We start from the raw sequence: 26,455 nt of genomic DNA on the forward strand, positions 1-26,455 counted from the left end.
ATAAACCTTAATTTAGGTCAGTGGAAAATATTTTTGGCTGGGTCAACAGACTGACCTGGGAAAGGTGTTGTAACCACAAGCCATAATTTAAACAAACACACACAGTTGTAGATTATTTCTGTCGCCTAAAGTGAATTGTTTCTCAACTAGCTGGGAATTCTGGGAGTTAAAGAGCACACATCTTAAAGTTGCAAAAACTGAGAAACCTCAGCCTAACTCAGCTCCAGTCTGGTCTGTCTGAACCTTGAAAACCCAAGGATCTTCAGCTCACAGTTGCAGGTGGAGATAATGGATATTCTTGGAAGTCAGAATGGAAGGAGAGACATTTCACAAATCTTTAAACCAACTAACGTCAGATCAAGTGTTTGTTTGTTTGTTTTAAGGACCTTGAATTCCTGGGTGTGAAAAAAGTGGGGATCCTATCTTTTGTGCTGGGATCAATCCGAAACCTAATGGCTGCATTTATAAAAGTGTTTCTGCTTGACTAGTTTTAAGTGTTTTCTTCTTCCCCGCGGCCGCAGATGCATTGGGTTCAAAATACTGGGCTTGTGAACTAAGCCAGAACCCCCAAGTCTAGATTTGTGGTGTGTCAGAGCTGGGTTTTCTGAGTTAGAGAACTTCTTCAAATTCGGGCTCTGAGTTGAACACTTCCCATTGCTTCTACACTTAAATTGAGCTTGGAGAACTGTGGATCCGAAAGACCACATTCTCCACATATAGCTAATGCTGGTGCTCTTCTCCGCCTGTTCATCATCTCCTCCTATCCTATCTCTGGTTTATCTTCTCCCTCTCTTTCTCTTTCTCCTACTCCTGTTTTTATTCCTCCTTCTCTTCTTCTCCTGTTTACCTTTTCCTTCGTCTCTTTCTCCAATTTATCTTCCCCCTCTCTTTCTCTTACTCTCTTTCCCCTTCTCCTGTCTATCTTCTCTTTCTTCTCCTTTTTATCTTTTCTTTCTTCTTCTTCTCCTCCGGTTTCTCTTCCCTTTCGCTTTGTCTTTCTCCTCCTCCTCCTCCTCCTGTTGATCTCCTCCTCCTCCTCCCCTCCTCCTCCTCCTCCTTTTTTTCTTTCCCGGTTTACCTTCTCCTTCTCCAATCTCCTCCTTCTTTCCCACCGCGCAGGCGGCGCTCGCAGAGATCTACCCCCACCGGGGCTCCACGGGGAGAGAGAGAGAGAGAGACTCTCCATCCTCCCACGGCCACCCGCAATTCCCCAACGAAGACCCCAGCCGGGCCGCTGCAGGAACCAGCCGGGCAGAGCGCTGGGCTCGCAGAGAGGAGGGACCAGCTGCGCCCCCCCGTGCGCAAAAGGCTCGCCCGCCCCTGCGCAAAGCCCGGAAAAGCAGCAGCAGCGGCGGCCGCGCGCGTGGGCGTCCCCGGGGGCGCGCTTGGCAAAGGGGGGGGGGCGGGGAGGGGCTGCGCGGCTTCTGGCTGGGCGAGCGGAGCAGCCGCGGGGTCTCCACGCGCGGGGAGGTTCTGCGGGTGGCCCTCCCTTGCCTCGTTTTCCTTCGGAGAAGCGGCCGAGCTTTGGGTACCATGCTGCTTCTTCTGCCCGGCTGGGTGCTTCTCTGGGCGCTGCTGGGCGCGGGCGAAGGGGCGCAGGAGACCCCCGCAGGTGAGGCCGGCCGGGCAGGGCGCTCCCCCACCCGGGAATAAAGACAGGGCTGGGGATGGGATGGGGATGGGGTGGGGTGGGGGGAAGAGAGAAAGCCGGGGATGGCCCTGCGCAAAGGCGCAGCGCGGATCTCCAGTCGCCTCGCCTTGTTGCGCGCCTTGGCTTTGGGAGGGGTCCCCTTCCACCCCCACCCCCACCCCACAAGCACTTGGGGTCTTGGAGAACGATCTGGGGGGTGGGGAGAGCAGGGAAGGATTTGTCTTTGAAAGACCACCTCGGTTTCTGATTCAACTTCCCCCGAATTTGGGAGGGGGGGAGATAAAGAGGGATCTAATCAGGGAGATCCCTGGGGAACCCCAGGAACGGTCGTGGGGGGGGGGCGGGGGAGGGAAAGAAGAGGTCAATCATTGCAACAAGGAGGGATCGTTGTTGCGGTGCCCAAAAATCTTGTTTGGTAGTAGATTATGCAACAGGTCTCGAAGGAATGCAAAGAGCCGGCTGGGGATACAAAAAAAACAACAAAAAACTGATGTCAGCGCTTGGATAATAAGTAACGTTTGTGTGTCTGTGCCTGGGTTTATATGTTTTTTTGTCTATCCGACAAAGAGAATGTCTGTAGCTCAGGGTTGAAATGAGAGGTCCTTGGCGCTCTCTGAACTTGGCTGTTTTCTTGCAGGCGTTTCATGACCCAACTAGGTAACCTCATCAGTGCTAGAAGGGAGGGGGAGATAAACAGGATTCCCACTTGCTCAGAGATTTGAACTGTGGGGTCCTTGGCGCCCTCTGAGCTTGGTTGTTTTCCTGCAGACGTTTCATGACCCAACTAGGTAACGTCATCAGTGCTAGTTTGGGTAATGAAATATGTGCAAGAAAACAACCAAGCTTAGAGAGCACAAAGGACCCCTCGTAGTTTCCCCCCCCCCTCTGCTTTTCACCTTGATGCCTTCAGTTTTAGGAGACAAATGTTGAACTAGACATCAAAAAGCTTGTGGGTTGATTTGGGGCTCAGTCGTGCTTTCAATCTATCCGCCTGGGCTTAAGGAGGGATCTGTTCTGAGGTTAACATGAGTAAGTGGGAATCTAACTCAATTAATTAAATGTTGCGGGTTGTCAACAGAGGCCCGGCTAGCCAGTGTTGCAGGTTGAAATAGGCCTGGCTACTTTGTGGTTTGGAAGATCTTGCAAAAGGAGGCAGAGTGTACAAGTGAAGACAGGCTGCGAATAAACTTAAAAACATTTCATCACTGCTGATATAGGAGAGTGGGGGGGGGAGAAATAAAATAAAACGCCTTCCGCTACAAGACTGAGCAGAAAAACTTGTGTTGGATGTTGGGTGAGTCATTGTTAAAATGACAAAGCCCTGAAGGCTGGAAAATATGCTGGACCAAGATGCAGGCAATGAGTGGGGTCTGCCTTCCCAAATGAAGTTGCTTCCAGAGGAAACGAAGCAGTCATGGGAATTGTAGGCCATGAAAGAACTGATCATGTGTCCTTGTGTTATAGTCATGGGTTTTGCTAACAATGAAGCTTGTCCTTTGCTCTCTCAGCAAATGAACAAGTGCATTCTTCTTGCGGAGGGAGTCTGAGGGCTAAGCATGAGATGTTCCTTAGCCCCGCAATTTAATTATCTTTTCCAATTAGTTCTGCCAATCTTCCTTGTTTTCCTTGCCGAATTGCACAAAGGTTCAGCTTGTGGGACGTTGCGGTGCTGTGAAAAACCAGAGGAACAGGCAAAGTACAAGAAGAGCCGGTCTAAGAGATATAAGAATATTCTTCATTGTCCAAGTGTGATTGGAAGCACGAGAAATTTATCTCCGGGGCAGAAGCTCTTTATGGAGATTTTCAGTTATCCAGGCCATGATTGTCAAGGTGTTTTTTCACGAAGCAACTGGACTCTCTTGTTTTTCTTTGAAGACGTTTTGCTTCTCATCCAAGAAGCTTCTTCAGCTCTGACGGGATGGTGGGGAATGGAAGGATTTATACTCCTTGCAGACAGCTGGTCATTTGCATTCTTTTAGAGAGGTGTTGAGGCCACCTGGAGGTTTATCTGTGTCCTCAGAGTCACCTGAGTGGGGCAAATGGGTGTGGAGGAAAACATCCTGCATCCAAGAAGCCCACACACCCACTTGCACTCCTCAAATGACCCTGAGGACACAGGTAAAGCTCCAAGTGGCCTCAACGACTCTCTAAAAGAGGGGTGTCAAATTCAATTTCATTGAGGGCCAGATCAGCATTGCGGTTGCCCTCAAGGGGCCGGGTGGGTATGGCCAGGGTGGGCATGGCCTACTGGGTGGGCATGGCTAGAGTGCGTATGGCCTACTGGGTGGGCGTGGCCAGCTCTACATCGTTCGCATCAAGGGTGCCTATGGGGGCCTGGGCAGGAGTGGGACAGATCTGAGGGTCTCTGGCAGAAGGAGGGTCTCTGGGCCAGGGCCAAAGCAGTGGGGGCCGTTCCCTCACTGTTTCCAGGATGGCTTCGCGGGCCACATGAAACCACTTCGTGGGCCGGATCCGGCCCCCGGGCCTTGTGTTTGACATGTCTGCTCTAAAAGAATGCCAATGTCCAGCTGTCTGCAAGGAATATAAATCCTTCCATTTCCCACCATCTGGTCAGAGCTGAAGAAGCTTCTTGGATGAGAAGCGAAATGTCTTCAAAGAAAAAACGAAGTCCAGTTGCCTCCAGAAAAAGTACCTTTGGAACAAGCTCTCAGCATCAGCCAAAATCCATTTCAAGTAATCAAAATTGACTTGTTATTATGAAGAAAACAACAACCCCACCATCCACAGTTGGACAGTATCTTTATTAGGGGCGAGCAAAGTATCTTTAAAGACATTAAGCCCAAACTGAATCAATCCCATTTTGACTTAGCCAGCTGTGTGAATCGAAGTATTGGCTACAGGTGGTCTTTGACTTATGACCACAATTGAGCCCCAAATTTCTGTTGCTAAGCGAGACGGCTGTTAAGTTTTGCCCCATTTTACAAACTTTCTTGCTTCAGTTGTTAAGTGAATCGCCATATTTGTTAAGTTAGGTTGTTAAGTTGCTAAGTGAGGTTTTGCCCCATTTTTCGACCTTTCTTGCCACAGCTGTTAAGTGAATCACGCCGTTGTGAAGTTTGTAACGGGGTTGTGAAGTGAATCTGGATTCCCCCATGGAAGGTTGCAAAAGGGGATCACACGAACCTGGGACACTGTGACCATTGTAAGTAGGAGTCAGTTGCCAAGCTTCTGAATTTTGATCAGGTGACCCTGGGACACTGTGACCGTCATAAATACATGTCAGTTGCCAAGTTTCTGAATTTTGATCACATGACCCTGGGGATGCTGCAACGGTCGTAAATGTGAACAATGGCCATAGGTCCCTTTTTCAGTGCTGTTGAAACTTTGAACAGTCACTAAATGAATTGTTGTAAGTTGAGGACTGCCTGTACAGTTAATGCAGTGTTGTTGTTGTTGTTAGCTGCGAGGTCGTGTCCGACCCATCGTGACCCCATGGACAACGTTCCTCCAGGCCTTCCTGTCCTCTACCATCTTCTGGAGTCCCTTTAAGCTCACGCCTCCTGCTTCAGTGACACCATCCAGCCACCTCATTCTCTGTCGTCCCCTTCTTCTCTTGCCCTCCATCTTTCCCAGCATTAGGCTCTTCTCCAGTGAGTCCTTCCTTCTCATTAGATGGCCGAAGGATTTGAGTTTTAGCTTCAGGATCTGGCCTTCTACAGAGCAGTCAGGGTTGATCTCCTCTAGGACTGACCAGTTTGATCGCCTTGCAGTCCAAGGAACTTGCAGGAGTCTTCTCCAGCACCAGAGTTCAAAGGCCTCAATTCTTTGGCGCTCAGCCTTTCTTATGGTCCAACTTTCACTGCCATACATTGCAACTGGGAAGACCATAGCCTTGACTATACACACTTTTGTTGTTGTTTTGGCCTATTGACCTGGATTGCGTTCAGTGTATAAGCATTTCCCTTCTGTACGTACCCTCTTTTTACACAACCGCTGTAGTGCATAGCGTACTTAATGCCAGTCTGCTCACCCAGCCAAAGATGCAATACAGGTAGAATACAGGTAATCCTCGACTTACAACAGTTCATTTAATGACCGAAGTGACAAGGGCACTGAGAAAAGCCACTTACGACCGTTTTTCACGCTGACGCCCTTGCAACATCCCCACAGTCACATGATCAAAATTCATACGCTTGGCAACCAGTTCATACTTATGACGGTCGCGCTGTCCCAGGGTCACGTGATCTCCTTTTGCGACCTTCCGACAAGCAAAGTCGTTGGGGGAAGCCAGATTCACTTAACAACCGGGTTGCTAACTTAACAATTGCAATGTTTCATTTAACAGCAGTGGCAAGAAAAGCCATAAAAGGGGGCCAAAACTCACTTAGCAAATGTTTCATTTAGCCACGTAAATGTTGAGCTCCATTGTGGTCGTAAGTCGAGGACTGCCTGTATTTAGCTTAAGGCACAAACCTAAACTTGAGCATGTGAGTGAGTTTTGTTTTTTTCTCCTTGTGACCACCAGTAGCATGCAGGCTATTTCCTTCTGCTTTGATTTCTCACAATCTCCAGTCTGTTTAACACAGGCTATGGTTTATACTAGGATGCTTTCAGACCCTGCTTATCATCAGTGTAATTAAATTTAGCTGGGCAGTTAATCAGAGACAGAAGAAACATTCTCATTTTTTGCTCCAAATTGGGACAGCAGGAGGATGGGCAAGTTAGTTCAGAAACTCAAGGATCTCCGTGGCTCACTCCGAGTCTGTGTACTTTGTAGGTCTTGTGTACACAGGACCTAAATCAGCTGTCCACACAATTTGACCTGTTGCACCGTCAAATTGCATGTCTGTGTTTGCGCCATCCAAGAAAACCAAATTGTATTATTAAGGTAATTTTTCCCCCCTTAAAGTCCTGATTGCAAGAATGCTGCAATCTCTGTTACTGTGCTGAATAAATTGTGGATGTGGATATCTAGTCAGAAGCTTCTCTCTCTGTTAAAAGTCTGGTGCAGGATGCTTAGTTTCTGGTTGCCTAGGGACCGGGTGTCGTTATGTTGCACAACTTGAAGAAGAGTTGGAAGGTTAAAAGAGTTTTTGGATTTGAATATCTAGTGGAAGGACAGCGCACAGGGGTAGGCAACCTTGGCTCTTGAAATTCTTTTAATTCTTTTTCCACCCTGTCAAACGTGTTATCCAAGCAGTTTTCCAAGCAGTTTGTATCAAAGATACAATCCTAGAGACAACAAAGATACAATCCTAGAGACAACAAATACAAATGGGCCTTTTTTTTTAAAGAAAGCTGTAGAAAAAACCCCACTTTGTCCACGATGATGCCGAGCCTCCTTGAGCCAAGACAGAGTTTTTAATTTTGATTTGGAGGAACAGATTCTCCCTCGCCCGAATTCAGTGCTTATACGTTGCGAGGCTAAGTCAGTTGCCTGGAAAAAAGATGAACTTGGGATTTTGATAATCCAAACGGACCTGCTAGGTTTCTGGGCTTCAGATGGCTTTCTACCTAAGAAAAAGTCATTTTTAATATCACAAATTCCTAACTCGTTTCCAGAGATAAGCAAGCGCCTTCATTACTTTCCTTAGCGGCAGGCCAGAGGCTTAAGCGTTGAACTGCAAATTAAGCGTTGAACTGGAGAGGCTAGTGCTTTACTTTTTAATTTGTTCACTATTTAAATTTGTTTGCCGTCATCTAGCTTCGACGTGGTCTCCACCCTCCGTAAATTGTTCACTTTACTTCAGTCAGGGTCAAAAAAAGATTGTGGTTGTATGGAGTCTAGACGACTTGGGCTGAACTTAAGTTGCAAGATTAATAATCAAAACCTATATTTGGTTTTATATATTATAACCGCAGCAAGAATAAGTTATGCGCAATCCTGGAAGAATGAACGAATACTTTTAGAAGAAAAAGTAATAAAAAAGATACCGGAATGCGCGGAGATGGACAGATTAACTATGAGGCTGAAAGATAAAGAAGAAACAGAATACTACCAAAGCTGGAATTTATTCTACAAATGGCTAGAAGAGAGAACCAAAGAGTAGGACTTGATTATGTAATAATAATAATAATAATAATAATAATAATAATAATAATAATAATAATAATAATAATAATAATAATAAGAAGAAGAAGAAGAAGAAGAAGAAGAAGAAGAAGAAGAAGAAGAAGAAGAAGAAGTAGTAGTTGGAAGGGACCTTGGAGGTCATCTACTCCAACCCCCTGCTAAGGCAGGAAACCCTATACCATTTCAGACAAATGGCTGTCCAGTCTCTTCTTAAAAACCTCCAGTGTTGGAGCATTCACCACTTCTGGAGGCAGGTTGTTCCACTGGTTCATTGTTTTGACTGTCAGGAAGTTTCTCCTTACTTCTAGGTTGCTTCTCTCCTTGACTAGTTTCCATCCATTGCTTCTTGTCCTGCTTTCAGGTGCTTTGCAGCCCCTGAGATATTGGAACACTGCTATCATGTCACCCCTCACCCTTCTCTTCGTTAAACTACATATACCCAATTCCAGCAACCGTTCCCTATATGTTTTAGCCTCCAGTCCCCCAATCATCTTTGTTGCTCTTCTCTGTACTCTTTCTAGAGTCTCGACATCTTTTTTACATCGTGGTGACCAAAACTGGATGCAGTATTCCAGGTGTGGCCTTACCAAGGCATTGTAAAGTGGTATTAGTACTTCACATGATCTTGATTCTATTCCTTTGTTAATGCAGCCTAGCACTGTGTTGGCTTTTTTGGCAGCTGCAGCACACTGCTGGCTCATGTTTAAGGGGTTGTCTACTAGGACTCCGAGATCCCTCTCACAGTTACTACTATCGAGCAAGCCTGTATTAGCATTTTATGAACCCAGATCACATGCTGTTTGAAAAACTAACGTATGTATGTAGAGAAGAAAAAAAAACCAATAAAAAGCTTATAAATTAAGTTGCAATCCGTCTTCAGGAGCCTGTTTTCCCTTTTTTGCAGCAGGCCTTCTCCTCGAGTTGTCCTTGGGGAAGTTCAGGAATTTCTTGTTGAATGAAAGTGTCCCAGCTGAAGCTGTCCTGAAGAACATCGCCGGCAACGTGACCGTCATCCTCTTTCAGATCCACGCCCACCAGCAAAATGTGACCATTTCCTTCGACAAGGTATTGCAAGACCCATTTTCCAACAGTCATTTAGAACAGAGGTCCCCAACATTTGGGGCACCAGGGACCGGTTCCGTGGAGAGAGGTTTCTTTCCGCGGACTGGAGAGTGCGTGGTTTTGTGTGCTGCCTGCATCCCGCGGATGGGGCTTTGCTTGTTTGTGCAGACCAGTTGCTGGCATGCCATGGCCCGGTACCGGTCCACACACCGGGGGTTGGAGACCCCTGATGTAGACACAGAAATGTTCGTATTCTCAGCAGAAAAGCACTGTGATGGGTTTAAAAAAATATTTTTGGTTTCCAGTGATGCAAGTTCTTCACGTCAATAGCCGGTTCTTAGTCTGAGCACATGAGAGCATTGTTTTTCCCTGCTCTGGGTATCATACTAATATCTGGTCCGCTTGTATTTGGAATGACCCATTAGAATGGTTGTCAAAATTAGTAAGATTCCATGCAGGGGGACCCTAGTGGGTTGTGCTGAGTTGTGTGTTGATTTCTCCCTGAAGCTGAAAGAATGAAAAGAGTGAATCCAACAGAAGAGAAGATTTGTAGTTCAGGATTCAACTGTGGGGTCCTGGGGGCTCTCTGAACTTGGTGGATTCCTTGCAGACGTTTCATTATCTAACTAGGCAACATCATCAGTGCTATAAGGGAGGAAGATTGCAAGGAGGAAGAGGAGGATGAGGAGGAGCTAAAGAAGAAGCAGAAGCTTAAGCAGAAGCAGCAGCAGAAGAAGAAGGAAGAAGAAGAAGAAGAAGAAGAAGAAGAAGAAGAAGAAGAAGAAGAAGAAGAAGCTTAAGCAGAAGCAGAAGCAGAAGCAGCAGAAGAAGCTTAAGCAGAAGCAGCAGAAGAAGCTTAAGAAGAAGAAGAAACTTAGGAAGCAGAAGCTGAAGAAGAAGAAGCTGAAGAACTACTACCACTACTACTACTACTACTACTACTACTACTACTACTACTACTGTGGGTCCTTAGTGCTATCTGAACTTTGTTGCTTTCTTGCAGACATTTCATTACCCAACTAGGTATCATCATCAGGGCTAGGAAGGAGTGGGGTTAGCTCAAGTGGTTTACCCTGCCAGTGTAGGTGAGAATGTGGTTCACTAAATTAAATATCATTATTAAATATTAAGCATAGTTAGTTAACACAGAATAAATCACTAATTATTATCAGCTATAATAAATTAGATCAGTGTCCATAATTTAATTTCCCGTGAAATAGAAATAGAAATTCTGCACTATATGTTGAGAAGCTCAAATTTAGGGTGGGTTATAAATTCCTATATTAAATTACAACCCAGCAATGGTTTCCAGTTGCATTGAATTCTACATCAAATTTACTTTTTGGAGGTGAGGTTATTCTGGACCCTAAAGTATATTCCTGCAAGTTGACTAGCCATTCTTTACTACTATTTTTAATTAGAATTGTTTATTCAGTTTATAAGCTGCCTAGGAAGTAGGGTTACCTTGAAAAGTGGGCTATTAACAAGATAACAACAGAAGAAAATTGAATGAAAATATTTGTTGCTAGAAATGCACAATAATTTATTTCATTTCTCAGGAACCTTTTCCTAGCAACTCAGGAACTGGAATAGACAAAGGATTAATTTCGGTGCTTCGACCTGAACAAACTGTTTGCACCTGGTATTTGCAAGCTGCGGGTTCGAATCAGGTGTTGAGCACAGCGGTTTCTTTACCATACACCGAAAAAGGTAAGTTTGGTCTTACTGAGGTTCAAACTTCTATCTATCTATCTATCTATCTATCTATCTATCTATCTATCTATCTATCTATCTATCTATCATCTATCTATCTATCTATCTATCTATCTATCTATCTATCATCTATCAATCTTATCTATCTAGCATATTTATCTCTCTCTCTCTCTCTCTCTCTCTCTCTCTCTCTCTCTCTCTCTCTCTCTCTCTCTCTATCTATCTATCTATTGTCACTAAATGAATTGTAAGTGAAGGATTGCTTACCTATAGCTGTCCAACTGACAGCAATATACATCTGTATACACAGCTGCATATTATATTTCAGCCTGGGCTGAATACAACTCAGTTGTATTATTATCTTATTACCAAAGATTATCAAAGTTAATATATTGTTATCAAAAGCAGTGGAAAAAATGTTTCATTTTCAAGATCTGGCATACTCCTTCCTTACTCCTGTTGTTTGATCCCCCCCCGCCTTTTTTTTTATTCTGCCTAGATCCAATACCTGGTGGATGCAACTTGGAATTTGATTTGGAAACGGACCCCAACCTTTATCTAGAATATAACCCGGCTGCGACACACATTAAATTTGCTCCGGCAAATCTGGGGTACGCAAGGTAGGTACAGTTGGCTGTTGTTCTTAGGTGAAATAAATAAGAGTTCAGAGCAAAATTGTGGGTGATGGTTGAGGTCCATCTTAAGACATGGTACCGTGTTTCCCCTAAAGTAAGGCCTACACCAACAATACGCCCTAGCTTGATTTTGGGGGGTGGGCCTAATATAAGCCCTATGCCAAAAATAAGCCCTAGTTTTGGGGCGAGACACACACCTAAAAATCAAGCTAGGGTGGGGGTGTGGAGCTGCCCCACCTGCCCCGCACGCACTTTCCTTGCAGCCAGGCCTCTCCTTGCTGGCCCACTTCTTCTTATGAGGGCTCTTCTGCAGCCAGGCCTGCATTTCTCAGTCCCAGCGCTTTCTAGAAGGCCTCTGCAGCCAAGAACCGAGCTATGGGTTCAATCCATAGCTCGGTTCTGCAAGATCTCAGCAGCCGAGCATCAAGCTATGGATTGAATCTATAGCTTGGTACTCGGCTGCTTAGGCCTTCTGGAAAGGCCTGACTGCAAAATGCAGGCCCGAATGCAGCTGCAGAACTTTGGCCCCAGAAGAAGTGGACTGGCTGGGTGGGGCTGTCGGTGCCAAAAGTTAGGTAAGGCCTACCCCGAAAATTAGACCAGGTGCCTCTTTTGGAGGCAAAAAATAAATAAAGACCCAGTTCTTCAAAAATGTAGTAAGGAAACAGAATTTGGATAACTGGAAGTAAGCTATCTTAAAAGGGTAGGGCTATCACCAAGAAAGAGCCTAATGCTGGGAAAGGTTGAGGGCAATAGAAGAAGGGGACGAAAGAGAATGAGGTGGCTGGATGGAGTCACTGAAGCAGTAGGTGTGAGCTTAAATGGACTCCAGAAGATGGTAGAGGACAGGAAGGCCTGGAGGAACGTTGTCCATAGGGTCGCGATGGGTCGGACACAACTTCGCAGCTAACAACAACAACAATCACCAAGAAGGCTTAACTCTGGGGTAGATCTATATATCTTTAAATATTTACATAAATGTTCACACAGTTCAAAGTTTGTTGTTGTTGTTAGCTGCGAAGTCGTGTCCGACCCATCGCGACCCTATGGACAACATTCCTCCAGGCCTTCCTGTCTTCTACCATCTTCTGGAGTCCATTTAAGCTCACGCCTACTGCTTCAGTGACTCCATCCAGCCACCTCATTCTCTGTCGTCCCCTTCTTCTATTGCCCTCGATCTTTCCCAGCATTAGGCTCTTCTCCAGTGAGTCCTTCCTTCTCATTAGGTGGCCAAAGTATTTGAGTTTTAGCTTCAGGATCTGGCCTTCTAAAGAGCAGTCAGGATTGATCTCCTCTAGGACTGACCGGTTTGATCGCCTTGCAGTCCAAGGGACTCGCAGGAGTCTTCTCCAGCACCATAGTTCAAAGGCCTCAATTCTTTGGCGCTCAGCCTTTCTTATGGTCCAACTTTCACTGCCATACATTGCAACTGGGAAGACCATAGCCTTGACTATACGCACTTTTGTTGACAGGGTGATGTCTCTGCTTTTTAGTGTGCTGTCTAGATTTGCTATGGCTTTCCTCCCCAGGAGCAAGCGTCTTTTAATTTCTTGGCTACAGTCCCCATCTGCAGTGATCTTGGAGCCCAGGAAAACAAAATCTGTCACTACCTCCATTTCTTCCCCATCTATTTGCCAGGAATTGAGAGGGCCAGTTGCCATGATCTTGGTTTTCTTAATGTTAAGTTTCAACCCAAGTTTTGCACTCTCCTTCTTCACCCGCAACAAGAGGCTCTTTAGTTCTTCTTCACTTTCTGCCATTAGAGTGGTATCATCTGCGTATCTTAGGTTGTTGATATTTCTTCCGGCAATCTTAATTCCAACTTTTGATTCATCTAGCCCTGCCTTTCTCATGATGTGCTCTGCATATAAGTTAAATAGGCAGGGCGACAGCATACAGCCTTGCCGGACTCCTTTCCCAATTTTGAACCAATCAGTGGTTCCGTGTCCAGTTCTCACTGTTGCTTCTTGACCCGCATATAGGTTTCTCAAGAGACAAATAAGATGGTCTGGTACTCCCATCTCTTTAAGAACTTGCCACAGTTTGTTATGATCCACACAATCAAAGGCTTTAGCATAGTCAATGAAGCAGAAGTAGATGTTTTTCTGGAACTCCCTAGCTTTCTCCATGATCCAGCGTATGTTGGCAATTTGATCTCTAGTTCCTCTGCCTCTTCGAAATCCTGCCTGTACTTCTGGTAGTTCTCGATCCACATACTGCTGAAGTCTAGCTTGTAGGATTTTAAGCATGACTTTACTAGCATGAGAAATGAGTGCAATGGTGCGATAGTTTGAACATTCTTTGGCACTGCCTTTCTTTGGAATTGGAATGTAAACTGATCTTTTCCAATCCTGTGGCCACTGTTGAGTTTTCCAAATTTGCTGGCAAATTGAGTGTAGCACTTTTACTGCACTGTCTTTTAAGATTTTGAATAGCTCAGCTGGAATACTGTCACCTCCACTAGCTTTGTTGTTGCTCAGCTTTTCTAAGGCCCACTTCACCTCACATTCTAGGATGTCTGGCTCGAGGTCAGTGACCACATCATTGTGATTATCTGGGACGTTAAGCTCATTCTTGTATAGTTCTTCTGTGTAATTTTGCCACCTCTTCTTAATCTCTTCTGCCTCTGTTAGGTCCCTGCCATTTTGGTCCTTTATCATGCCCATTTTTGCATTAAACGTTCCCTTCATCTCTCCAATTTTCTTGAAAAGATCTCTGGTCCTCCCTATTCTATTGTTTTCTTCTATTTCTTTGCACTGTTCATTTAAGAAGGCATTCTTATCTCTTCTAGCTATTCTCTGGAATTCTGCATTCAATTGGGCATATCTATGTTTTTCTCCCTTGCCTTTTGCTTCCCTCCTTTCCTCAGCTATTTGCAAAGCTTCCTCAGACAGCCATTTTGCTTTCTTGCATTTCTTTTTCTTTGGGATAGTTTTGGTTGCTACCTGTTGTACAATGTCACGAACCTCTGTCCATAGTTCTTCAGGCACTCTGTCTATCAGATCTAATTCCTTAAATCCATTTGTCACCTCTACTGTATATTCAACAGGGATATGATTTAATTCATACCTGACTGGCCTAGTGCTTTTCCCTACTTTCTTCAGTTTAAGCCTAAACTTTGCAAGGAGAAGCTCATGGTCTGAGCCACAGTCAGCTCCTGGTCTTGTTTTTACCGACTGTATAGAGCTTCTCCATCTTTGGCTGCAGAGCATATAGTCAATCTGATTTCTGTGTTGACCGTCTGGTGATGTCCATGTGTAGAGCCGTCTCTTGGGTTGTTGGAAAAGAGTGTTTGCTATGACCATCGTATTCTCTTGACAAAATTCTATCAGCCTGTGCCCTGCTTCATTTTGTACTCCAAGGCCAAACTTGCCTGTTATTCCAGTTATCTTTTGGCTTCCTACTTTAGCATTCCAATCCCCCATGATGATAAGGACATCATTTTTTGGTGTTACTTCTATAAGGTGCTGTAGGGCTTCATAGAACCGGTCAATTTCATCCTCTTCAGCACTGGTGGTTGGGGCATAGACTTGGACTACTGTGATATTGAATGGTTTGCCTTGGATTCGAACTGAGATCATTCTGTCATTTTGAGGATTGTATCCCAGTATTGATTTTCCTACTCTTTTATTGACTATGAAGGCTACTCCATTTCTTCTGAGGGATTCTTGCCCGCCGTAGTATACCTGATGGTCATCTGAATTAAATTCACCCATTCCTGTCCATTTTAGTTCGCTGATACCTAAGATGTCGATGTTCAGTCTTGTCATCTCTTGTTTGACCACGTCCAGCTTTCCTTGATTCATGGATCTTACATTCCAGGTTCCTATGGAGAAAAAATCTTTACAGCATCGGACTTTCCTTTCACCACCAGACATATCCACAGCTGAGCGTCCTTTCGGCTTTGGCCCAGTCGCTTCATTCTTTCTGGCGCTACTAGTACTAGCCCTCTGCTCTTCCCCAGTAGCATATTGGACGCCTTCCGACCTGAGGGGCTCATCTTCCAGCGTCATATCGTTTTGCCTTTTGGTGCTGTCCATAGGGTTTTCATGGCAAAGATACTGGAGTGGGTTGCCATTTCCTTCTCCAGTGGATCACGTTTTGTCAGAACTCTCAGCTATGACCTGTCCGTCTTGGGTGGCCCTGCACGGCATAGCTCATAGCTTCATTGAATTACGCAAGCCCCTTCGCCACGACAAGGCAGTAATCCATGAAGGGGAGTTCAAAGTTAGAAGAAGTTTAAAAAAGAAATTGTAATTTGGCTGAAGTTTGGTGGCTGTTTCTCAGATGAAATCCTCTATAGTAACAGAATAACAGAGTTGGAAGGGACCTTGGAGGTCTTCTAGTCCAAACCCCTGCCCAAACAGGAAATCCTATACCATTTTGGACAAATGGTTGTCCAATATCTTCTTAAAAGCCTCCAGTGATAGAGTACCCACAACTTCTGGAGACAAGTCGTTCCACCGGTTAATTGTTCTCACTGCCAGGAAATTTCTCCTTAATTCCAGGTTGCTTCTCTCCTTGATTAGTTTCCATCCATTGTTTCTTATTCTGCCTTCAGGTGATTTGGAGAACAGGTTGACACCCCCCTTCTTTGTGGCAGCCGCACACCTAGTTCTTCTTGCATTAAACTAGACATAATTCATTTCCTACAACTGTTCTTCCTATGTTTTAGCTTCCAGTCCCTTAATCATCAGCAAGCTGTTGCTGTTCTCAGCACTTCTTCTCCAAATATTACAAGATTTGTCACCATTAAACCAGAAAGAGTCATTATTTCCCAGTTAATTTCACTATGCTTGTAGCATCAACATGCAACTTAATTACACAAGGCGTAGCAACAGCTTACAGATCAATTATCCAAGGTGTAAACCTGTGGGTTTTTCAAGTGTGGCTGAATTACACTTCTCAGCATTTTTGGGGCTTGGATCTGCTACTTGAAGTTGCTTGCATTTGTATTACAACATGGTTAAAATTGTCCCTCAAATTGAAGTAACACATGATAACTCATAGACATATATACGGTATTCATGTAATGTTTTGCAGTGGTTCAGAAATGGTTTGCCATTGTCTTTTTCTGGGATATTTTTTTTTACCATTTCATCCATGCCAGTGGTATTTTCTCATAATCTCTGGTCCAGGTTCTAACCAGGTTTCAGTCGGATGAGTATTTGGAGGTCAAGGGAAGTCAGGTAGTTGCCATCACCTGCTGACATGCTCTTGAGATCCATAAGTTTCTTTTTCTGTTTGAAATTATTCTTTTAAGTGATTGGGTGGGGAGGAACAAAAGATCTTAAACACTCTGGAGGCACGGCACGAAGGCGTGGTTCCCATCTAAACCTACTTTAATTTCCTTCTATTATCCAGAGGCTCAAACCCACCATCATGTGATTCAGGAGCAAGTCTGGCTTCCAGGTGGAGGCTCAATTATGATGTCTATCAGTATTTTCTTCCTGAGAACGACTTATCTGAAGCCATGTTTGTGAGTCACATGAAAAGAATGTCTGAAGTTCAAAGTATCCAGGGTCATGGATCTAAAGTAAGTCAACGCTGTTTTTCATTGCAGATGGAGTGGTGTTTTGGGTACTCTGGGATATAACTAACTTAAAATGCAGAACAGCCCTCTTGGAAACTTGAATGGTTTTCTTCCAGTGGGAATCTTTAGGTCTGTGTGTCATGATAGATAGATAGATAGATAGATAGATAGATAGATAGATAGATAGATAGATAGATAGATAGATAGATAGATAGATAGGAGGATAGATGGAGAAAGAGAGAGAGAGAGAGAGAGAGAGATGAGATGAGATGAGATCTGTGACTCGATTTTTTTCTTTACACGCCATCTATTTTTTATATCCTCACAGATGATGACCTTAACTAGCCAAGATAGAACTGAGCTGTACTTCTCTTCGCTTCCTGGGCAAGGCGTGATCTACAATGTCATTGTGAGAGATCCTAAGTGGAACACTTCAGCTGCATATGTGCCTGTTCACACATATGCCTGTAGCTCTTCAGCTGCATATGTGCCTGTTCACACATATGCCTGTAGCTTCTCTGCCTTGGTGAATAACTGCTACACCTTTAGTAAGTCAACGGAGCACCCATGGTTGTGTAGAGGCATCCACAGGTGGCCAATAATGTCAAAATGGCAGCCGCCACCACCATGACGTGAAAACCCTTCTTTTTTGCATGTCTTTTGATGGAAGTTTAAAGTGGGTTAGGGTTTTCAGCCATGGGCAAGGCCGTTGTAATGCCAAACGGTCACTAACAAATGATTGAGGATGGCCTGTAACCTCCATAGTTTAACATCCATCGTTATATTTTGAGAATAGCGCTGAGAAGAAAAGAATTATCAGAGGAATAAACCAGAGGACTTATCAAGAGGCCGTTAGAAGTTGTGTTGGATGAGTTTTATTAAACTTCCCTTAAAATATCAGGAAGACATCCTTGAACTTAATAAAAACCAGTAATTATGGAGGATGATAGAGCTAAACTTAGGTAGATTTCTTAGGCAGTATTGCACATTGGTTGTGGTAAAAATAGTCAAGATGTCAGCCACAATGGTGTAATAGAAGTTCTATATATATAAAAAACAGCCGGAGCTTAGGCCACATAATCACAATCACCATTCCAATGTTTTGACCATATTGGATTTAACAACATGGGGTCATTTGTTTCTCCAAGTGGTCTGATAACTCTAGAAAAAAGAATTTAAAGGGGTGGCAATTTTAGGACCTGTGGACTTACTTCAACTCCCAGAATTCTTCAGCCAGCCATCCTGGCTAGGGAATTTTGGGAGTTGAAGTCCACAAGTCTTAAAATGGCCAAGGTTGGACACCCCTTCATTTAATCCTTCTAGAACCCACCCTCTGGAGAGTCTTCCTCTAGCTAAGGAGGTGAAGTCATATTTGTTGATGAGAGAACCCAATAATAAACCATAGCTTAATCCTAATTCTCTTCTCTATTTATAGGAAGGTTGTCCACTAAAATATTTTTCACCACGTTGGCTCTTCTTGGTCTCTTCATCTGTTTCTTTGGACACAGATTCTGGAAAACAGGTACTTTTCAGGAGGCGTGTTTGATTCTGGGGTAGACCTTTCCAAATCAGGGTTGATCTTGCCCGGTGTTAATCCTATGGAATCGTTGGATTGATAAGAAGTCTAGGATCTGGAGTCTAGTTTATTGTTTTGAAGAATATATATATATATATATATATATATATATATATATATATATATATATATATATATATATATATATATATATATATATATATATATATATATATATATATATAGCACACACTTCTCAATTTAATCCAGAAAAAACATGTCATTATTGTCATGGAGAGAAGATCCTTTTCCAATGGGATTAAGAAGTCTATGGTCCTTCAAATGTTGGAGACCCAGTTCCATCCAGCTTGACCAAGATTGTCAGTCTATCCAGTGAGATAGACATAAAGAGATATAAGATGTCAGTGCCACGCCTTGTGCATTGTGAACTTGTGTGGGCTTTTATATCTGTAGAGTGAGACCTTCTCAAGATACCCCCTGGTTAGTGTCCATTTTTGGCATTCCTGTTTTCTAAGAGTGTCGCCTCCCGTCTTTTGCTCGGGAACCGTGTTTTGCCACCGCTCACTGTGTGGGTTTAACTGTTTAATCGTCCTTTCATCTCCTGTTCAATTCTGAGCTGTTTACAACTAAGAACCAATACAATATACATCTGTAAAAAGATCTAAATATAAAAGCATAATAAAAATATAAAAATATAAGAGCAAAGTGCACTTAACGATTTGGGGGGAAAGCCGAGCAAAGCCGAGAGATGCGACTGTTGTGATGAGGGAGCAAAAAAAAGCAAACGCTTTTTTGAGAAGGGAACAGGAGGACCTTTTAAAAAGATTTTTTTTTAAAAAAAATTAAATTTAAAAAGTTTTAAAAAGACATTTGGGGCTCAATTGCTGTCATAGGTTGAAGACACTGTACCTGTATATCCTGGAGAGAGAGAGAAAAAAAAAGATTTTGTTTTATTTTTATTTTTTTAATTTTTATTTTTCTCCCCCTCCCCCTTAGGTTTATTCTTTAGTGGCTTTATCTTCACGGCTTTCTTTTTCTACATTGTCATTACAAAAACAACTGCTCTCAGCTATGATGGTGAGTTGAAATTTGATCGGAAGGCGAATCTACGTGTCCCAGGATAATGTTGCAGGATCCCATCTGGGTCGGTCACCTGGAACAAACATTTTGTCTTCTGAGCTTTCGGATGTACTGGAGTCCATCTTGAGGTAAGTTTTCTCTACTGGAATATGTGCTTTGGGCTATTCTCTGTGTGATGTTTATATTGTGCCTGTTGTGTAAATGGCTTTTTAGGTGTGGATTGAGGTGTGGATTAACACACCAAGGACTTAATATCCAGCCATCAACACCCCAATCAACATTTAAAAAGCCATACACAAGAGGCACCACATAAATACAACACACAGAACAAAGCACGCATCCTTCTAGAGAGAAATTCCCTCAGGATGGGCTCCAGCCGGAATCTTAAAAGCTCGGAAGATGAAACCTCTGGTCCCGGTGACCAAACCAGATTGGATCCTGAAATTTTACATGGTTATATTTGTGCCTTGCAAAAGCTGTTGGAGGCTCCACATTGGAACAGAGATTGGTGTTTCACGAGGGAGGGTGGACTTGAACCAGATTCACCCCGATTCTGAGGTGACATTTCTCATTCCTTCAGCCAAATTAAGCAACCACTGATGTGAGAGAAGGGGGAAGAGGCTGGGAAACACACAGAAGGAAAAATTGATATAAGCAATCAAGAGGTAGTAGGTTGGTACTTTTGCATATAAATTGCAACTCAGCCTACAAAGGGAAGACATGTTTTGGATTCTTCAATGGTGAATTTGCTGGTAGATGGGAAATTTCTTTTTGAAGATTCTCTATTTACTCAAAAATTAGCCCGAACGATGCCTTATATTAAGTCCCAGGTTCTCTGCAATTACTCAATAGTGTCAAAGATCAGTTGGAGCTTGATTTACTGTTCTCGTCAGTGCTTAATATACTTGCTTTCATAATGGGACTGTAGAACTATGGGGGTGGGGAAAGCTGGCTGGATGTATAATAAATGATAAATTTACATGCTTTACTTTTCAACAAAAAAGGGACGCGGTGGCTCAGTGGGTTAGGACGCTGAGCTTGTCGATCAGAAGGTCGGCAGTTTGGCGGGTCGAATCCCGAGTGCCACGTAGCAGAGTGAGTGCCTGTTACTCGTCCCAGCTTCTACCAACCTAGCAGTTCGAAAGCACGTAAAAATGCAAGTAGAAAAATAGGGACCACTACGGTGGGAAGGTAACAGCATTCCGTGCGCCTTTGGCGTCTAGTCATGCCGGCCACATGACCACGGAGACATCTTCGGACAAGTGCTGGCTCTTTGGGTTTGAAACAGAGATGAGCACCGCCCCCTAGAGTCGGAAATGACTAGCACGCATGTGTGGGGGAACCTTTACCTTACCTTACTTTTCAACATTTCAAAGCATGTCTCAGTTCTATTGAGGGGCCATCTCTTTCTGCAGTAATGACATTACAAATAGCCTTGGAATGGATAACGTTTGCAAAGCGTTGTGTCCATAAGGACCACTGCACTCTAGAAAGTTTGCAGGGAAGAGCAACAAAGATGATTAGGGGACTGGAGGCTGAAACATATGAAGGACAGTTGCAAGAATTGAGTATGTCTAGTTTAGTGAAAAGAAGGATGAGGGGTGACATGATAACAGTCTTCCAATACTTGAGGGGCTGCCACAAGGAAGAGAGAGTCAACCTATTCTCCAAAGTCCCAAAGGGACCTTTGGGATAACCATGACCTGGAGAATCTCCATAGACTTCTATTCTCCAGAACTTGAAGGTAAGACAAAAAGCAATGGATGGAAACTAATCAAGGAGAGGACTAACTTAGAACTAAGGGGGAATTTCCTGACAGTGAGAACAACAGCTTGCCTCCAGAAGTTGTGGGTGCTCCATCACTGAAGATTTTAAAGAAAATCTTTTAAAATATTTTAAAAGAAGGGATTGGGCAGCCATTTGTCTGAAATGGTATAGGGTCTCCGGCTTGATCAGGGGGTTGGACTAGAAGACCTCCAAGGTCCCTTCCAGCTCTATTCTATTCTTCGATATTCAACCATGGTTTCTGTAAGATTTTAGAGATGTTACTGTATGGACATCAACTCTCAGAATTCTCCACCAGCATGGTCATTGCTAAGAACTGTGGAAATTCAAATCCACAGCATGGCTTCTCATGGGGAGTCTGGTTACTAAAGTCAAGCTCATGTCAGTTTTTGAAGAACCAGGATAGGTCTGCTTCCCTTGTGGTGAAAATGAGCGAGTAAATAATGAGTAATCTTGCAAAGACGAGGTATAGTGGAATACTTATTCCTACCGCTCTAATCTTTCTTCTCTTCTCCTCCTTCATCCCATCCCTTTGTTTTTCCAGTCAATCTTGGTCTTGCTGCAACAGCCGGTATCAACGGAGGCCTCCTCTTAGTAGGAATTTGGTGGCTATTTGGTCTTGTGATCCCATGTATGCTAATTGTAGGAGTAGTGCTGGGGTTTCTTGTGTCTTCTTCATTTTTCTTCACTCCAATAGGTAAGCAACAGAAGCGTTTCCATCATACTCACTTCAACTTCAACATCTAAGAAGCATTTTTTTATTGAGAAACAAATTGCCAAGGCATCCATATAACAATAGTGGCCCGTGAACGGACCTCATGCTTTAAAAAAAACTTGCATTTTTTAAAAAGTTCTATTTATAATGGTAGTAGTTAAACACTTGTATAGAACGTATACAGTTACATGTGTGGTTTGTTTTTTAAACGAACTAGTTATAACCTAGAATAAGCTCAAATAAAATGGAAGAAGAACTAGTTATAACCTAGAATAGGCTAGAAGAAAATGGAAGAAGTAGTTATAACCTAGAATAGGCTAAAAAGAAAATTTGGCCTATTACAGGTAGTCCTCAATTTACAACAGTTCATTTAGTGATTGTTCAAAGTTACAATGGCATTGAAAAAAGTGAGTTATGACCATTTTCATAACGTTGCAGCATCCCCATGATCATGTGATCAAAATCCAGTTGCTTGGCCACTGGTTCATATTTATGACAATCGCAGTGTCCTGGGGTCATGTAATCCCTTTCTGTGACCTTCTGACAAGCAAAGTCAGTGGGGAAACCCGATTCATTTAACGACCGTGATGCTAACGGCAGTGATTCACTTAACAACTGTGGAAAGAAAAGTCATCAAATGGGGCAAAGCTCCCTTGACAAATGTCTCACTGAGCAACAGAAATTTGGGGCTCAATTGTGATCGTAAGTCGAGGACTGCCTGTATCGTTGTTATTTGATTTTTGTACATAAATGGTGCATTCAAAATAAGATGAAATAGTTTACTCTTATGTATTATATATCATTTTCCAGGCTTGCAAATTTGAATTGCTTTACACTCGGTGTGGCACCGAAAAAGTAACTTACAAGTGGTCCTCGCACTTATGACCGTTGCAGCATCCCCACAGTCACGTGATCAAAATTTGGACACTTGGCAAACTGACATGTATTTATGACAATTGCAGCATCCCCATGATCTCGTGATCACTATTTTGAGACCTTCCCAGCCGGCTTTCCAACAAGCAAAATCCAGGGGGAAAGCTGGATTCTCTTAACGACCGCAACGATTTGCTTAGCTGTGTTAAAAAGATTGTAAAATTGGGCGTGAGTCATTTAACAATCCCTTTGCTTAGCGATGGAAATTCTGCCAAAATCTCCACTCCTGAGTCACTTTTTAAGTACAAGTCAACTGTCCTTGAAGCAAAATTGCGAAATTTCTAACACACACACACACACACGTCTTTTCTTTAGGGAGGAAACTTCCTAGAATTTGACAAAGTGAAGCTGTGGACAGAGGCAAGAAGCTGTGTTACAATTCTGTGTCTATTGTTCCAGGAGACTACAACGTCTTTCAAGACGATGCTGTTTACTGGCTCACTTTCTGTTGTGTCGCCTTGGTGATTCCAGTAATTTTTGTCTGCTGCCCCAGAGTTGTAAGTATTTCTTGCAGTTGAACATGAATGCCAATGTTCCTAGGCTGGGAGGTGAATCAGATGCCACAACTGAATAATCTTCAGCAAACTTCGGCCTTGTGATTTACAACTCTGATTTAACTTCTCATAAAAAGGCCGTCATCCAGGAAGGCTATATTCAAGATGTGAGGATGGCTGAGGTTGGTCTATTGTTATGTCCCCAATGGGGAAACATCTCTCTCTCTCTCTCTCTCTCTCTGTCTATCTATCTATCTATCTATCTATCTATCTATCTATCTATCTATCTATCTATCTATCTGAGATATATGAGAGACCCACCAAATTACAGGTACTCCTCAACTTACAACAGTTCATTTAGTGACTGTTCAAAGTTACAGCGGCACTGGCAAAAGTGACATGACCATTTTTCACATTTACAACCGTTGCAGCATACCAGTACCTACTTTGAATGGCTTTCCTTCCATAGAGTACTGTCACCAATCCTAAAGGCATTGTATGTTCTTCCTCTTAGCTCAATATCTTGACATGCGGCTTTGTCGGTTCCTACACGGTAGTGTTGGCTACAGCGTGTTACATCTACACCAGCCTCTCTTACATTGGCATAGATCTACTCTGGAGGATTCTGAATGAAGACTTTAGGAGAGCTTACACCAGTGTGCCCTTCCAACCTAATGGTAAGTTTTGAGATAGACTTATATACCGCTTCACAGCCCTTTACAGCCCTTCACAGAGTTGGCATGTTGCCCCCAACAATCTGGGTCCTCATTTTACTGATCTCGGAAGGATGGAAGGCTGAGTCAACCTTGAGCCAGTCAGGATGGAACTGCAGGCAGCTAGCTGGCAGTCAGCAAAAGTAGCCTGCAGTACTACATTCTAACCACTGCGCCACCAGAGGTGAGTGAAATTGGGTGCTTGGTGGGTCAGACTCACCAATAAGAGCATCTGCAGCAAGTCTATGGCACCTCTTTCTCTAAAAACATTTTCAAGACCATGGAGGACCAATGGAAGTTGAAGGGAAATAATGGATGCAGTGAAGATGGACTTAGCTTGAACTGTTTCGAAGTCTACGGAGATTCTCAGTCATCCAGGTCATGGTTGTCTATTTGTCTATTTCAGGGGTCTTCAAACTTGGCCCTTTTATGACTTATGGACTTCAACTTCCAGAATTCCTCAGCCAGGCACGCTGGCTGAGGAATTCTGGGAGTTGAAGTCCACAAGTCCTAAAAGGGCCAAGTTTGAAGACCTCTGGTCTATTTGTTAATTCAGATTTCCTTGAAGCCTTCAAAACAGTTGTCCCAAAGGTGCTTATTTTTCCAAAAGGCAACTGGACTCCCTTTGTTTTTTCTTGAAGACGTTTCGCTTCTCATCCAGAACTGAAAAAGCTTCAGCTGTTTTGAAGGCGTCAAGTAAACCTGAATAAACAAACAGACCTTTGGACATAAAGAAAAGGGGCGGTGGAAACATTCTAACTGTATGGCTTCATCTTGTAGATATTATCCTCCTGGCCGTTTGGACTATGCTAGCAATCGGAGGAATAACCATTCAGTTGCGACGAGAAAGACATGAAGCTCCTTTCCCACCACACCCGTATCGGATATGGAAGCGTGAGAGAGAGCGCAGGGTCACCAACATCTTGGATCCTAGCCATCACGTCCCTCCCTTGAGAGAGAGGATCCATAATCAGCTGTCCCAGATCAAGGACCTCTTTCAGAAAGAGCAGACGGCAGGCGAAAGAACACCGCTACTCTTATAAACTGATTTACGGATGGAAAGACTTGAGAAGCGTGGATGGACACCTTTGGGATGGGGCACGGAAGCCAAGGACTTTCTCGGTGGCCTTTTCCACGTCTGCCGAACTGGAGAAGAATCCACAGTTGGCCAAGAACCAGGGGTAGGCAACCTTGGCTCTTTTACGACTCCTGGACTTCAACTCCCAGAATTCCTGAGCCAACCATGCAGGCTCAGGAATTCTGGGAGTTGATGTCCACGAGTCGTAAAAGAGCCAAGGTTGCCTACCCCTATCCAAGACAAATCTACTCGTATTTGTTTTCAAGCACCCAGGAATTTTTTGTCTGCAATTTTAATCTTTGATAGAAAAATGTGTAGTTATTGGGGCAGGAAAGGTAGAATAAAAAGGTAGCTGAATACGCGGAGTGTGCAACTTTAAAACCTCGGAGCCCTGAGAGACAGAAAATGGTAATTTCATATCCATGGACCCTCAACAGTCCAAAAAAGGCATCCCGTTTTAAGGGAAACTTACCTTCTGGACAGGATGTGCAAAATGTTGTGTGTGTGTGTGTGGGGGGGAATTACTAATTGTGGCCTTTGTATTTTTAGGTACTGAAACAAGTTCAATGATCAGTGCTAGTAAAAGAACAGGTTGAAATTGTCAAGCGGCACTAAAATTTGAATTTTCTTGGACTGTGTTTACTAGCTGTGTGTGACAAACAAACATTTTGACTTTGAAATATGGAAGAGGGGGTGGAATTTCTCAAATACTGTAACAAAACTCTCCATTTAAAAAAAAAAGGCTAGAAAAGTGAATGATTTCTGAAATTGAGAATTTTTTTTAAAGAAAGGACAAGCATGTAATATATCTAATGAGATTTAACAGTAGTTTTCAGATTGGGCTGTTGTTTCTTTAGAATTAATTAGCCCCCAAATATTTTTTTTCCTCTTAATATTTTTATAAGATAAAAAAATAGTATGGAGAAGCATCTTTGACACTCTGATTGAGAAAATGTAAACAAAAAAGGCCTAAGCTCTTTTCAAATTGAGCATACTTATGTAGGTTAGTTATGCAAATCCAAACCCCAAATTTCTAATTATTTTCCCCTGACTATTCTGAACAGCTATTCAGAGATCATTTCTGCAGTTTTGGAGAACAAGCAATGATCCAGGGCAAGACAACTGTTCGGTTTTAATTTATTACGGAGGAAAAAAAAACACACATGTAAATGATGTTAGTTATATTCTGAGCCTGCTCAGTCGTGGAAAAGTATTTGAGAAATCCCTTTTTTATTGGGATTTTGTGATGTTTCTAAACTATGGAACTAAGTTCCTGAATTTTCTGAAGGTGTGGAGCCTATTTCCCCCCCCCCCTCAGATAATGCTTTCCTTCTTTTTCCCAGTTGTAAAAGCTATTCTTATAATTCGATTCGGTGTAGGAGCCCCAGGCTTACAGATTTAACGGTAGCCTTTAAATGTTTTCCCCCTAGTGCAGAGAGGCAGCGTTTATTCATCTCTCTTTTCTGTTTTAAAACTGTTGCGTTGGTTGTTT

The 26,455-nt window shown here is 43.3% G+C and overlaps 1 protein-coding gene across 1 annotated transcript; it reads left to right on the forward strand.

Moving 5' to 3' along the window:
• The first annotated feature begins 242 nt into the window (after positions 1-242).
• On the forward strand, positions 243-25,923 carry TM7SF3 (transmembrane 7 superfamily member 3). Its single transcript, XM_081330841.1, has 12 exons — positions 243-1,612; positions 8,590-8,750; positions 10,307-10,457; positions 10,960-11,080; positions 16,460-16,631; positions 16,957-17,176; positions 18,064-18,150; positions 19,162-19,242; positions 21,575-21,727; positions 23,078-23,175; positions 23,687-23,849; positions 24,666-25,923. Exons 1-12 carry the CDS (start codon positions 1,534-1,536, stop codon positions 24,926-24,928), a joined length of 1,749 nt encoding a protein of 582 aa, XP_081186967.1. The 5' UTR covers positions 243-1,533; the 3' UTR covers positions 24,929-25,923.
• The last annotated feature ends 532 nt before the right edge of the window (positions 25,924-26,455 follow it).

This window comes from Vipera berus (assembly GCF_964194415.1).
Source record: "Vipera berus genome assembly, chromosome: 6".
NCBI classification, from domain to species: domain Eukaryota; kingdom Metazoa; phylum Chordata; class Lepidosauria; order Squamata; family Viperidae; genus Vipera; species Vipera berus.

What these genes read in the sequence shown, in the direction of transcription:
- TM7SF3 (XM_081330841.1), top strand. Translation starts at nt 1,534, where the DNA reads ATGCTGCTTCTTCTGCCCGGCTGGGTGCTTCTCTGGGCGCTGCTGGGC. An exon ending in TCCAGGGTCATGGATCTAAA is followed by an intron (nt 16,632 to 16,956) that starts GTAAGTCAACGC and finishes ATATCCTCACAG; the next exon opens with ATGATGACCTTAACTAGCCA. An exon ending in TTGTCTGCTGCCCCAGAGTT is followed by an intron (nt 23,176 to 23,686) that starts GTAAGTATTTCT and finishes TCTTCCTCTTAG; the next exon opens with CTCAATATCTTGACATGCGG.